Source organism: Camelus ferus, chromosome 1, assembly GCF_009834535.1.
Source record: "Camelus ferus isolate YT-003-E chromosome 1, BCGSAC_Cfer_1.0, whole genome shotgun sequence".
In the NCBI taxonomy this organism is placed as follows: Eukaryota; Metazoa; Chordata; class Mammalia; order Artiodactyla; family Camelidae; genus Camelus; species Camelus ferus.
In genome coordinates this window covers 56,760,220-56,775,710 of record NC_045696.1, presented here as the reverse complement: position 1 = coordinate 56,775,710, position 15,491 = coordinate 56,760,220, and the positions used below count along the sequence as shown (strand labels likewise).

Genomic DNA, 15,491 nt, shown 5'->3' with positions numbered 1-15,491 from the left:
GATAAATTTAGACTTAACAGCATATTCTACTTTATATAGAAGGAAACATTCATAAAACAGAATTGAGTAGACTAGATGACTTATTTAAAGCCCTAATAATTCAAATTCTATCATTCTAGGAACTGTAAACATTGAATGTTAAGCTTATGAGCCTAATTGTATATAATATTGGCTAATAATAGTTTTATTTTATTCGATTTTATTCCTAAGTTAATAGGAAAAAAACACTTCGTTGCTTCAAGAACAGGAAAGAAGCCAAACTGGGGAAAACAAGCCTATTAAATAGCTGATAGCCTAACTACTAGGTAATCTGAAACAACTTGAATCAAAATAACTAAATATCACAGCCATGCTAATCAGTGGGAAGGAGGGGAGAGCGAAGTATGGTTGCCAAGGAAAAGTTCTTTTCTGACTAGAATTAAAACACCAAAGAGAATCACACTAGAAGTAGTACCTGCTTTTATCATTGCTACCGAACTCCACACTACTTTCACAGTTCTTAGCATACACAGTAAAGAAATGCTAATAATGAGGGGAAAGAGGTTAGAAGTAAGGCTAAAAGATAAGTAGTTTTCAGTTACTGATGATTCTTTAGCATTAAAGAACCATACTCAGGAATGATACACAATCTAGGAACAGGGGTGCATAGATTCTAATGCGGATGAAATCTAACCAGAGGTACAGACTCCTTGTTCCACTGTTTCCCAGTTTCGGAGTAATCTTTGTCCAGTTTTAGCCCTCCATTTTCTATATAGTCCTAAACCATTATCACCCAAAGTCTTTGTATCCAGTAATTTGAGACTAAAATTTAAAAAGTAAAATCATGCAGTTCTCAAACTTCTGATTATTATGCAATTCGTAACCTCTTAACCCTCAGGGCTCAGAGATTTCTAAAATCTTCTAGTATAAAGTTCTACCAGTCTTCTTGGATAGTGAGAATCCTTGTCCTCTACTCATGTGGTTTCTTTCTATATATTTCAAGTAGCACAAACCCCTTGGTATTTATGAGGAGACAACATAAGAAGTTTGGACTAGTATATAGCTATCGCTCCTAATTCAAAGAAATAAAAATGCACATAAGTCAGGGCAACAGAAGGTTAAAGAAGAGGTGAATTTGGCCTCTTTGAACACAACAACACTTTTTCAAGAAATTAAGATCAAGAAATGACAGTTATTCAAGTCTAAAAACAGAGATTTAAAAAGCTATCTGTTATTTCAACTAAGTTGAGGATAATACAAGTATACTGGTTGGTTTTATTGCTTATTGCTCCGTTTCTTACTTCCGGCTATAATGCAATTGTTTTGTAAAACAGATACACTGGATTTCCAATAAAACTAAGAACTGCCCAGGCAATTTTCTACTGAACCCAAGACATATTCATTTTATTGACTTCTCCTCTTACCTTCCTTCATCTCTTCAGAACTATACGCCCCTTGGACAGTGCTCTCTCTTAACCAAATGGGTCTCTCTTTGGCAGATTTCCCCTCCAGTGAGGCTCGATGAAGATCTTCTTGGTCATCCATGTTAATGACAACATTCTGAGTGTATAAGTCCTCATAAGAGGGACCTTTGGTGGCCCACGCTTCCCGGTGGTGCCCACCTGCCAGGCCAGCAGCTCCAGCAGTAGTTGCTGCACGGTCCTTGCTATATAAAAATTAGATTGGAGGAGAGAAGGAAGAAGAAGAATTTAAATCTTGGTGCTAGAAAAGGGCAGCTGGGGAAGCAGTTCCTGAAGTATTACATATAAATGCTATCCAGCAATCATGCACATATGCTTTACCAATTCTGAGAATCCGTTCTTATACCTCAGGGTGAAAGTTACATGGGATAGAAGAACACATCATACTTATATTTAAGCTCCTCAAACATTGGATCCTCTGGTGTGTATAAATGATTGAGGCTGTAGAAATTAAGATGTTTCAATAAATCTATTTAGAAAGAGCAGAGAATGATATGGTAACATAATCTACTTAAAGACACTAGTCTGGCAAAAATCTCTCCTGGTAACATCTTTCACAAGTATTTTTTAAAAACAAAACAAAACAAAACAAAAAACCAAAACAAAACACATGTTATATTTTAAAAAGCATCCTCTCAGCTAAACAAAGAAGAATTCATAGTTCTGTGGGCTTTCCCCTTTCTTTTGTGTGCTGAGAAGCCAGAAAAGTATTCTACAAAGCCAGATTTCAACTCAGAATTAATGTTCTGTTACTCACTAAATAAGGCATACCCTAATGCATAGACTAGCCTCTTTTCTATCAAGTTGTTTACCATCTCTGCACCTATGCTGACTCTCTGTATCCATCTCCAACCATTATTTCTACCTCACAGCAACCATGATCTATTTCTGAATCTATTTTGTTTTACTTTTACCTCTACTGCCCATGATCTTTTCAGTCTGTTCCTGGCAGGATCATTCTTTATCTTTCTCTAGTCACTTGTGTCCTAATCTCTATGAATTAAGTCAAGTTTTCAGTCTTGCTGCTGCTCCCTGTTTTATCTGCTTGTTTCACTTTCAATCTGCTCCACGTTCCTTTGAATATACTCGATTTTCCGTGTGTCTAAGCTCACACCTTGTCTTTCTCTGCCTGCTACTAATGCTTTCTATATCAACTTCTAGGTATGACTCTACTTCCCCTTCTGTTTAGATAGCCATGTTTTATTCCATAAACTATCTTCCTGTTCCATGAACTACCTGCTAACGTAGTGCCTGAACTATATCTTTCTCCATACCTTCTACTGTATTCTTTTCCATGCCTACTGACTGATTCTCTTGGCCTTATGTTTCTCCTTTACTTCTCTACCATTTTTTCCCCTAAATCTTTTCCATGGATTCTGGACTGTTTCCTGTTTAGTGCCCCATCTCATTTTGAGCCTAGACAATACTTCTTCATTTTTCTTTAAGTTCTGTTCCACTTCTCTCAGAAACCATTCACTATTTTTTCTTCTCTTTGGTCCTACTTCATTTCTGCTTATTCCATTGCTTTCATTTCTTCCTGGCCCACTTATATCTACTTGAGTTTTCAATCTCACGTTTAGTTGAGATTTCTCTGATGTATCTGATTGGCCCATCACAACTCTCCCTGCGAACACTGTGTTTCTGGAAGTACTCTTGGATGCTTATCGCATTCCTCCTGTTCTGCTTCAGGACCACTGCCACTTTTGCTATCAAAAAAATGCACTCTCTCCAGTTGTTCAAACCATGCTGATCTGGTCATTTAATCCATGCCTTCCAGCTACCCTACCCAGGGCTGCTCTATAAACCATTCTTCCCTATAGCTTTCTTATCAGTTATTTGCTCACCCACTCTGAGTCTAGGCCTATAAAGTATCTCCCTGTACCCAATCCATACATTTGTCTTGCTGTATTTTAAAGTTTTATGCTACAGTTACAAATACGCGGTTTCTCTCTACTTTTTATTCCTTTCTGCATTCATCTAATGTTACTTTTTGCATTATTTACTATGTTTGTCTCAATTTAATCCATATCTGTCCCTAAGTCATTCTTTTTCTACCTTCCATATTGTTTTCTAAAAGGCTGTGTTGCTGCCTTCACTGTAGCGTATGGCTTACTTTGGTGTAAGTAGTCTTTCTGAATTTTGGTCTCCCTCAAGCATTCAGTTTTCTCGTCTCTCTTGGCCTGATCTGTGTTTTCATGTTTCTGTGCTCACTGTATATTCTGAGTCTCTTCTCTCTCACCCAGTTGTCTCCTTGACTCCTTTTAATGTCTTTTCTATCATCAGCCGATGTCCTTATCTTGCTGTGCTGAGCCTGTTCTGTTTGCCTGTTTGCCCTCACACACGTCTCCCCGAGCTAGCCAGATGCCTTTTCTGTCTCACTCCACCTACTCAATGTTTCTCTCGGTCTGACCTGGCCAACTACATCCTGTCCTTATCTGTCTCTCCTTCATCCAGGATCTTAAGTGATTCACTCGCCCTTTCTGAAGTTATTGTTTCTCTGTATCATCTTGACCATATAGTTTTCAACTATGCTGGGTCTTTAGCATTAACTCTTAAGACTATCTTCTGAGGGTTGGCAAGTGTTCAGTACTTTGAGGAGAAAAGAACAAGAACAGAGTAAAAGAACACAACAATTCAATTAAATGTTAGCATGAGACTACTTTTAAAAAGTCTGTTGTTTTCAGTACTCCATTACAGAAACTCAAGATTAGTTTTATTCCAGTTTGAGGCAGGAAAGATTTGACCAAAAGTCAAACAAATTTTTAAATTTAGAAGAATTTTTTAAAAGACATTTGTACCCATGTAGAGTTGACGTCCAGACTTTATTTCTACCTTCACCACGGATACAAATTAAATTATCAGCAAATGTGACACTAAAGAAAATCTAGATGAGAGATACCAAAGTTCACTTCTTTCACATATTTAAATTTCTTCTATGGAGAGAATGTACACATTGTACTTAAAGATGACAAAAGTGACAATTCAGTTGAATCTTTTTACATTATTTAAGAAATTTAAGAACTTTTAAAAGATATAACTCTTACTCAGGGGTGAGGGAGGAATATTATTTCAAAACTAAATTTTTTAAGATTTTTAAGGTGAGTGTTAAATAAGGGATGATGGAAAAGGAGAGGTTACTGGCAAGGAATTCCATTTAAGAAAGATAGGAAGACTTTAAATGTCATCAGTGGGTTGACTTGCTGAAAGGCTGGAACTGCCCATAGCTCTTGGGTTAAATCTACTGACAGTTCTGCAGAGGCAGCCTCTGGTTCCTGATCTGGGGATAAGGTAGAATTTAATTATTTGCGGATCAGTAACCAGACAAAGATGCCACATTGGGGGTAGGGTAGGATGAAGGTGGCCCCCTGAGAAAGTTTTCTTCCATCTTCAAGTAGGACACAAGGAAGGGATGGTCCCATTTTCTGCAACTGAACATTTTCATCTACATGTGATATCTAGAAAGACATGGCCATCTTGGGCTAGCTCCCCTCATGGTCCCAAGAGGACAACCAACAGGCTGAGTTCAGCAAAGTGAGCATGGAACAAATGTTGATCCTTGAAGATGTAACTGAGCTGTGAAATTAATCCTAGTTGTGCTACCTCAGGACTTCTGGTCACCCTAGAAGGTTTTTCTTACTGTTCAAGCTATTTCTAGTGGGTTTTCTATTATCATGAAGGCATCTTAACTGACACAGATACTAGGAAAAAAAAAATCATGATAACCTGAACAGGTACAAAACTTTCTGTATAACTGGATTGTTTTTAACGACCAAAAAGAAATTCAATTTGCTCAGGACTGCCCAGAACTAGCTTTTCTGAAACATCAGTACCAGAGGGCAGAAAATACTAAGAGGGTTCCCAATATCTATACAATTACAACTTCTATGGAAGGGAGTAGGTGGGTATAAACTCTAGACCCTCAGCTTGACACTGGGAAGAAGAAAGAAAAAGGGTAGAAGAGGAAAGCCCCCCTGACCTCAATTCTCATTTATGCTTTTCAGAAAAAGAATATAAACCACTTTTTATGGCACGGCAAAACTAAGGCTGCCTCTGCAATTCAAATATTAGGGTACACTGATAAAAATAGAGAGCCATAGTAAGAAGTATTAACCCATAGGTAACACCTACTATACTTCGCTTTCAAGAAAGTTGCATTTAAAACTAAAGAAGGCAAGAAATGTGTGGTTAAAATGCTTCAAAAACAAAAACAAACAAAAAAGTGATTCTGTATTCTTTAAAGGCCTTCAGGCTTCAGAACTTGGCTGGGAAAATTCAGATATCCCCAAGAGGCACAACCAATTTAGGACTAGCTAACAATTGGCTGAGCTGCAGCAGGCCCAAGCTGAGTGAGTACTTAAAGTCAAATGACTATTTAAAGATCTTTGCCTGAGGCCCACACTGTTCTGCATTCAGTACAAACAAATTCCATCACAGGCACAAGTTAATAAAACAAGTGGGGCAGAGCTTATAATCTGTGTAACTTCATAGTATTTAGTCTCCTGGTAACTTACTTACCCAAACCTGCTCTCCAAAGGACAGGTAGTTAAAAACATTGGCAAGCCTAAAAGTGTTCTTGGTAGGAGCACAGGGTCTACACTCACCTCTGTTTCAGGGCTGGTATTTCTGTGGGTTCTGGCTCAAGTATTTCATAGGCCAAGTTCACATCCTCTGTCTCCCGAAGCAAAGCATAAATGGGCTCAATTTGTTCATTAAACCTTGCCAAAAGTGTGCGTGCATCTTTTTTGGGCATTGCTGATTCATCTTCTTCTACCTCTGTATGGCAAAAAGTACAGCGGAAAGTTCCTATAGAGAAAGCAAAAGTCTCAGGTCAGGAAAGAGAAATTCTCAAAACTAGCCTTCAGCAAACAATTTGTATTTCCACTCTCTCTACAATATTTTAGTACTGAAACTTCTAAAAATGTGGAAAAGATGAAAGAATTTTATAGTGAACATCCATGTGCCCACCACTGAGATTCTACAATTAACATTTTTCTGTATTTGATTGATCATGTATCTTTCCATCTATCATTTTTTTGAAGCATTCAAGGTAATTTCACCCCTAACTGCAGCACAGCAAACAGATTTTAATCACAACATTTCTAACAGAGTTATACTTATTTTAACTTTGGTTAAACTTAAAACCAAATTCTTTACAGTTTACCACCAAAAACTGTATCCTTTCCCAACAGTTTTCTTTTTGGACATTACATATTTGGGTCTACGTTACAGGGAAAGCCAAATAAATACCTAAAACCAAAAGTCTCCGGTCATCCTGTGCATTGTCACAAGGCTATTTCTTCAAACATATTAACTATTTATATCTAAACAAATTTAACTAACTCATTTCCAAAATTAAAGTTCAGGAAGACTTTATTGTTCTTATTTCTATATTCTTCACATTCAACTTGTAATTAAACCGTAGTAATTCCTTAGAAACATCTCAGATTTTTCACTTCTATTATCATTTCACTAATCTGGGACACCATTATTACTTAGCCTGAAATTAGCTTCCTAAATCTGGTCTTTGAACCTTTAGGCTCTCCCTCTCCAATTCCAAGTTTCCTATGCAACAATTTTTATCATCTTATCCCCCTGCTTGAAAATCTATCTGATAGCTGAACTTCTAAAGTCCATGGCATCAAATTTCTCATTCTAACGTTCAAGACCCTGTATAACTTGGCCCAAAAATATCATAACCTAACCACAGTCCTTTACTTCTCAAGTAAATTCAAATATTTGAGAGACAATATACTAGACATTAACATTTATTTTATTTGTACACTGCTTTGTTTCCAAAATGCTACCACGTATGTTTTTTGATCCTTTTGACCAATCCTGAAAAATGATGTCAGAACTGAGGCTCTGAGTTCTGTGATTTGTCCAAAGGCATGTAACCAATAAGAGAAAAGTAATAACAGCAGCTGTTGTATACCGAGTGCTTACTAAATACCAAGTATCGCAGTCATATGAGGATGGTATTATCATTACTTCCCACTTAAATCTGCAAAATACAGAGGTTCTAAGGGGTTAAGTAACTTGCTTAAGATCATATCACTACTAATTGGGAGGTGAGGGCAGGATTCAAACCCAGTCTATTATGCTGAAACCCACACTCTTAAACATTATTTAACACCACTAGCACCACTTGGATCTCCAGTTTGTTTTTTATTCCCAATACCAGGGATATGCATCCTTCCTCACCCTATTAACTTAAAGGTACTTAGTATCTGGCACAACATAAGTATGTTTTAAAAAGCCCATTATGTAATTGATACATAACCCCACCCCAACCCTCTTCCCCTAATAAGGAACGAACAAACTAGACACCTCTGCTTCAAAATTAGATTCTACTCATGTACCTCAGAGTAAGTTTCTTTACTGCCTCTCACATGTGAACAGCCAGTAACATGTCAATTCTTTATTCATATACTCTCTCTAAATACTCTCAATCTTCCTGCTATCCAAATGCTACCTCATCTTTACATCTATTCCAAATAAGTGAGAGGGAAAAGCAGCCCCTCATAGGTAGGAGGTAGCCCAGCACTCACAGCTAAGTTATGATGCTTTTCTGTCAAACAGAATCTCACAGATCACCAACATCAGATAAGGTCCTCTGATACCAAGATGGAAGTGAGGCAAAACCAAGTCAGTGTGAGTCTGAGTCTGTCTGAATACAGACAAAAGCAAGGTATCTGTAGAACCACAAGAAAAATCCCAGCTAACACGAGTGATTGCTGCTTCTTTATCAATTACAGTTTTAGCCTCACTCTGGTTTTCTCACTTCTCAAATAAGATTTATTAAGATAACCAATCATAGAATTATCTTCACTTCTCGACAGTACCTAATTCATAGCAAATCCCCACCAATTCCTTGAGTCCTCCAGCAAATAACCTTTAAAAAGCCCAAATTCTCTAAATTTGTCCAGCATAGTCTTGCTGAGACACCTCATGGGTTCCCTACCATATGTGGTTTCCTTTTTACAGAAAGCATCAACAAACCCAATTTTGTTTACTATGGGCATGTACCTGATGGTCTTTGACTAATGGGCATCAGCATAAAGATTCTTTACAAAATAAAGAAAGAGGAAGAACAAGTTATTTTTCCTTTCTAAAGTTGCTTTAAAATATCTGAATCCATACTGCCCACCAGCCATCAAAATGGATATGCTTGAAGCCAATTTTATTACAACTGCTTAGAGATCAAGAGTGGGATTTAAGACTAGAAATTATATAAGAATCAACAACATATAGATGGTAATTGAAGCCACAGAATAGATCAGAGTATACAGAAATCAAGGACAGTGTGAAGCATAAACAGTCAAGGTATAAACCTAAGGTAAGAGGAATCCTTGATATACAGAAATGGTACAACCAGAGGGATAGGATGGTGTTTCAAGGAGGAAATGGTATGGTGCTAATTTTTCAATGGCAACAAGAATTGAAAATCAGCTTTTATATTTAGTAACAAGGGGTAATTAGAGACCTTGACTAAAGAGATTTTAATTTCTATACTGTCCTAAGGTATTCCCTAACTATTCCAGTCTGCCTCAGTCTCTTCTCTTCAACAAAAATATAAAGAATATAATCCATGTGGGTGTTAAAGCATAAGTCATATATAGGCATACCTCAAAGATATTGTGGGTCCAGTTCCAGATCACCACAATAAAGTGAATATCACAATAAAGTAAGTCACACAAATGTTTTGGTTTCCCAGTGCATATAAAAGTTGTTTGCACTATACTGTAGTCTACTAACTATGCAACAGCATTATATCTAAGAAAATATATAAACTTTGGTTAGAAAATTCTTTACTGTTAAAAAATGCTAACCATCATCTGAGCCTTCAGTGAACTGTAGTAGTAACACCCAAGATCAATGATCCCAGATAACCATAACAAAAAAAAAAAGGCTTGAAACATTGCAAGAATTATCAAAATGTGACAGAGAAACATAAAATGAGCAAATGCTGTTGGAAAAATGGCGCCAACAGACTTGTTCCATGCAGGCTTGCCACAAACTTCAATTTGTAAAAAACCCAGTTTATCTGCAATGTGCAATAAAGCAAAGCACAATAAAACGAGGTACGTCTGTAAAGTCAAGTTTAATACAGCTCTCAAATACCAGCTGAATTAAAAACACACTGACGTGGGACTCGTGTTGACTGCTTAAAGATGAGCACTCACAGAGACTGTCAAGGAGAACTAGAGAACACTGCAGAAGAAAAGTTATCCAGTTCAGTAGTTTTCAAATTATTTTCAAAGGAAGAAATCCCATTCCTTGGTGAAGAAGTACCTAAGATATAAACATAAAAGCAAGCGCTCTGGCTGAAGCACAAAAAGACAGCTAAGCAAAGGGCAACACTATAATCCTCTCATTATGTCTTCAAAGCATTACAAATCAGCCTCCTCAATGTCCTGTACCAGGCACACTTTGCTGCAGAGCCTTTGTTCTTGTTACTTTCTCTGCCCAGAAGGCTTTTCCTCCAGTTAAATGGCTAGTCTTCTAACTTACTTCAGATCTTTACTCAGAAGTCATCTCCAAGAGGGCTTCCCTAGCCAGCATTACCTAAAATTTCAACACTGTCCTGTCCTTTCTTTTTCCTTAACATTTGTCACTATCTAACACACTATGTTTTATGCTCTATCTAGTTTATTAGGTTACTTATCATTGAAATTGTCATGTTATACTTAATCAAAAATTGTCCTCCCAAGTGCCCCATTTTTCTCTTGAAGAGAACATACAATCCAAACTTCAGAGTTAAGTAAACAAATCAACATGCTTGTCAGTGTAGCTCATCCATATAACACAGCAATGCTCTTATTTTGGGAAAAGAAAGAGAAAAAGAGATCACTGTTAACATCATTTCATAGAAGAACAATCACAGAATGACAGTCTTAAATTTGAGTAAATTTTGTTTCATTAAAAAAAAAATAAGAAGGGGAAAAAACACAGTGTAGTCATAAGAAACCTGAATTCTAGCCTCATCTAGGTATTTTTCCAGAGACCCAGGCTTAAGGTAGATTAAGACTTAGTAAGAGTTAATTGTAGAGGGCCCATTTTGCAGTTCTGAAAAGAGTGGCTTTCATATAACTGTCAAAAACTGTGAAGGGCCTGAGATTTTACCCTACTTGTAAGCTAAAAAATTATCCTACCACAGTTCCATGGATGCTGAAGAAAGATACAAGACTCCTAGGTCGGAGAAAAGAGCTTTATTACTCACGGCAACAGCAGCAGCCAGTGTCAGGTTTTGTGCCAATTCCTCGAGCCTCAATTCCCATAGGGTAACAAAGACAGCCAGGTGACAACTATACATGTGGTGGGTCATGTTATAGGAAAGAAACCCTGAGCTTAACGAACCTAAACCTTTAATAATCGGCATAAACATGCTTGTCCTTTGCTCTGGAGGGAGATACTTTTATCACACTGAACAGCAAGCAAACCTGCCTTTTGCTCTGGAGAGAAATAATACCTCTATCTTTCAAGGCTGATCACATATAAATATCCTTGAAAAATACAGTCCAGAAAAAAAGGCAGCCAGTCAGTATCTCTGTTTGCAGAAGTATAACTTGTGAGAGACCCATGGAGAACTGTCTCCCAACAACAACCATGTCTGGCAAACATTACATGAGGAAAAGCTGACCTGACATCTGAGTCCTATGTCACAAAAACACAAGTTGTAAACAAGGAGCAGCCTGTCAAAAGGCAGGTCTGGAGTCCAAGAAAAATAAGAAATTTTATATTTTATGGAAAATTACTTAAGACTAGCTTAACATATGAGGAGCATTTTTATAAATTTCACTAAACATTATAAAAATGCAAATCAATTTTCCTAAAACCAGAAGGTGGGGTGGGGCTCAGCACATACTTGGTACAACAAAGTTCCACTCTACTGAGTGGTATGAGTGCAACACATACAGACACAGAGTCTGTCACCAAGAAGCTTAAAGTTTAATAGAGATGAAAGGTATCTGGAGATAAACATGATCTAAGATCAGTGCAAAAATAAAGCACATAAGTGTTCTGCAGTTCAAAGAAGGAATATGACTTCTAGTTGAGGGCTCTACAGGTTTATGGAGAAGGTGTGCCTTTTGAGATAAAATTTAGAAGAAAAGCAGTTGTTAAAGAGACCAAGGAATGGGGGAAGAGAACAGGACATTCTAGATGATTATAAAAGAAGTAAGTGGTTGAAAATAATAGTAAACTGCAATATCAGACTACTAGGAATATAGTTATCAAAAAGAATGGTAAAAATCAGAATCAACAGGATAAACTACAGTGGCCATAACTTCAATGTCAAGCTTCATTTTGACTTTATTCTTTAGTAACAGGAAAGTGATTAAAGAATTCTGGAGAAGAACATGAGGTTATCCAAATAAATATATAAATATTAATCTGCCTTAGTGGCTTAAGATGGTCTTCCAATAAGCCAATTCTTAACTGAATGTATGAACATCACTGGAAGAATTTTTAATTAATACCCCAGCCCTGCCCCAAAGATGCTGATTCAACAGGTCTGGAATGGGGGCCAGGGATGTAAATTTTGAAAGTTCCACAAAGAATTCTAATGCATACCCCTGGTGAAGAGCTGCTGTTAAGAAATCAATATGATAAATATCCCAACTCTTTTTGAAACTGGACCACCCTGTGCTAAGTAGTGTGCACAGAATATACTACTCAAGAATAAGAGAAGAAATTGGAATGGAAACTCAGAGTGCTTTACCATCTTTCCCTTGCCAAACATAAGATCAAGAAGCCACATAAGGGAGAATGTGCAAACTAGATTCAAGAATGTGGCAGCAGAGAGAAAATGTAGGCTACAAGCATTCTTTAGGCAAAGCTTGACAAATGATGATATAAGGAGAAAAGAATTCAATGGTAACATATTTGTTTGATCATATACATCCATAAGCCAGAAAAAAACTAAGAAAAGCTACTTTACAAATATTCCCACATATTCATCATGGTCAAGTCTGTGCAACAGTATCATCCAATCTAACACATGAGGGAAAGACTCAAAGAAGTTAAGTTTACCAGGTCACAGCTTAAAAACAAAAATCATTACGGCTGAAATCAAACATAAATTTTTCTGACTCAAAAGACTAAATTTCCTGTACCATCCTGAATTACACATCCTTTCCCTATGTATATTCATAGGCTCTAATTTTTTAAAAATACGGAGCAGGAGAGAGGATTTGTAGGAAAAAATTTATTTAACAAACATTAAATGTGTATCACATGCCTGGTATTTACTTAGCTAGGTCTTAATGTTTCAGGTCTGCCAGAAGGATCAAAATTCATCCAGATGTAGATAACAGGCAATGAAAATAGGGAGAAAAAAAGATCTTTTAAAAATAGATATTTTAAAACTGTATTTTAGCGTTGTCTATTCAGTAGTATGTGAATGTCTCAATTCTATGACTCAGGACTCTCCTAATTAAGGTAAGTTATCACTTCAAAATGAAAAAATAAAGATTTACTTGTTGGAATGAGAGGGAAAAAGGAGGGAGGGTAAGGAGAAAGAGATCCACACAATTTTAACTTTCTCCCAAAATAAGACATGTAAAAACAAAAATGAATCAGAGGCATGGAGAGAAGGGACTAGGAACAAAAGAAAAAACAAACAGTAACGTTCAACAAAATTCAAACTTAACATTTTCTTTTGCTAAACCCAGAAAGAAAACTTAGGTGGTATCTATTACACTGGCCAAGGTCTTCCATTTAACTGTTTACTTATTAACAAACATGGTACTCATTTTAATTATGTGAGTATTCCATCAAGAGAACAATGGATAAGTACAAGCAAAACCAAAGTGAAAAAAAAAAATGTTTATCCTCTTTAGTTGGACAAAAAGAAAATGCTTTGGAAATTTATCATAACTGAGGGGAAAAAAAAGATGACATTATGAATCAAATCCCCAAATAATTAGATATTATTTGGATTGTGTTTCCTCCTTCTTCATTCCAAAATATACAATGGATAGAACATTCAAAACAGATCACTCAAAAAGATTCCAGAAAAAACAAAATAAAACAGAAGACAATTCATAGATCCATTTAAAATCAAATGACTAAGACTTGAACTGCTAGGATTTTAGTGAAATAAAGAGGAAACTATAAAACTTCAAGATACATCACTAACATATGGAATTAATTTTACCACTCTGTAAAAATTTAACCACCATAAATACCTTAGTAATCATATTTGGATGCTGGTTTCTCTCCCACTGAATATTTTATGGATTATGTATATATGAGAAAAGGGAGTAAACTAGGGAGCTGGGGAAAATAAGACTGCCAAAAAATTCTAAATATTATTCTCCATTATGCCACAATGTATTTCTGAAGATGGCCTAATTAAACAGGATATTTTCTATATGAACACTACTAAAACCAGGAGTTTCAGTTCCTAATCAAAGCTTTGAAACTAACCAGAAGTGACTAACATTATCCTAAAACAGTGATAAAACAACCCCAAGCCTCTCTATACTTTTAAAATGTGAATTACTCTCCAAATGAAAGGGTGCTTTGAAATTAGAGTTGAGAGAAATCATATATGGTACAGAATAGACTGAACTTACCATTTTACATATCCTAAAAAAAAAAAGGCCTACAATGATGACAGGATTTGCACAAGGAATAGTTACTAACATAGCCCAACACTGGAAGCCAGCCAGGGCTCTAGAATCCTGATACACTGTCACTTTGCTGTCTTATAACCTTGCTTAAAAATACAAACAAACAAACAAAAAAACCCTCGGAATATGACACTGAACACACTGATTATGTAAAAGGACCCAGTATAATAAACACTGAAAAACCCTTACAATACTAATACAAGCTAGCCAGCCATCAATAACCACAGCAGTATGACAACAAAATATTTATTAAGAGTCACTTTGCTTTTTCAGATTCCAAAAGAGCTTATGGGGGAGGGAAAGTTAGGTGGGGTTTGGGATGTAAAGAATCTGGAAGAATAATCATAAAATTTAAGCACTGTCAACAGTGAAAGGTGGTAAGAGTAGGACTGGGCTGAGTGGGAGAGCACAGAGAAGAAAAACTAGATTTGCCATTTTATGCTACATACTTTTTCAGTATTTGAGTCTTAATCAAGTTTACATTCATATCTTACTTACATATTTTTAGAAGAGAGAAAACAAATGTTATTTTGAATTCTCCAGAAGCACTCAACTCCCTCTTAATATGCAAAAGTTACACATTCTTGGCATATTCTTTGAAAGCACTATAAAGTCCTTTGTAAAAATTTTTATAACTCAAAACATTCAAGGGTATATATATTAAAATGTTAAGTCAAATATTGAAGTCTCAAAAGTCATCCTTTATTCTAATTTCCAAACTTATTTCATACAGCAAGTTTCTTCAGTTTAACTGGGCAAGGGGAAATGTAAGAAAAAAGGAATTGTTATTATAAAACAATAACAGACAAGAGAGAAGCATAGTTATATATATTATGCAATTATTTTACCTATAATAAAAAGGAATTTGAAAAATCATCCTTCAGCAATTCACTGCAGAATACTTAGCACTGTAAAATATTCATTTGCATACAAAAAGAAAAAAACAGAAGCAGTTTAATGTATTTTTAAATTCAGAAGATTGCAAATGTACTAATGATGTACACAACATAACTCCACTCCCAAAACTCAATTTATCAGTGAAATTGGTTTCTGTCCTTCCTTAAAAGATGTATCTAGATTTGGTCCAATTATGCATCATGACTAGATTCTGGAACTCATTATAAAGGGGAAAAAAATGTACTATGCCTGGGAGGGAAAACAATAAATTGAAGTATGATACTCGGGTGAATACTAAAGTTTGTAATAAATTTTCTAAATTAAGTCTAAATCAAATTCACCTCAACATACAGCAAGCAAGCAAAAAGCACGTGGTTTTAATATGACTATTTGAAAGACAATAATCAATGGAATGTTGCATGTCAGCATCAAAAAGCAATTCTTCACAAATAAGTTCATTCCTAGGTAATCAGCATCAAAATACAAAAAAGATAAAACA

General features: G+C 36.0%; 1 protein-coding gene across 3 annotated transcripts in view; it reads right to left on the bottom strand.

The window, feature by feature from the left end:
- Nucleotides 1-15,491, bottom strand: part of GTF2E1 (general transcription factor IIE subunit 1) — a 36,214-nt gene that overhangs the window by 10,474 nt on the left and 10,249 nt on the right. For all 3 annotated transcript variants that reach the window (XM_006190491.2, XM_032480073.1, XM_014564145.2), the window contains exons 3-4: nt 6,062-6,263; nt 1,404-1,645 (exon numbers count right to left, since the gene is read on the bottom strand). In XM_006190491.2, coding sequence (XP_006190553.1) covers nt 1,404-1,645; nt 6,062-6,263 — 444 coding nt within the window. The remainder of the gene's footprint in view (nt 1-1,403; nt 1,646-6,061; nt 6,264-15,491) is intronic.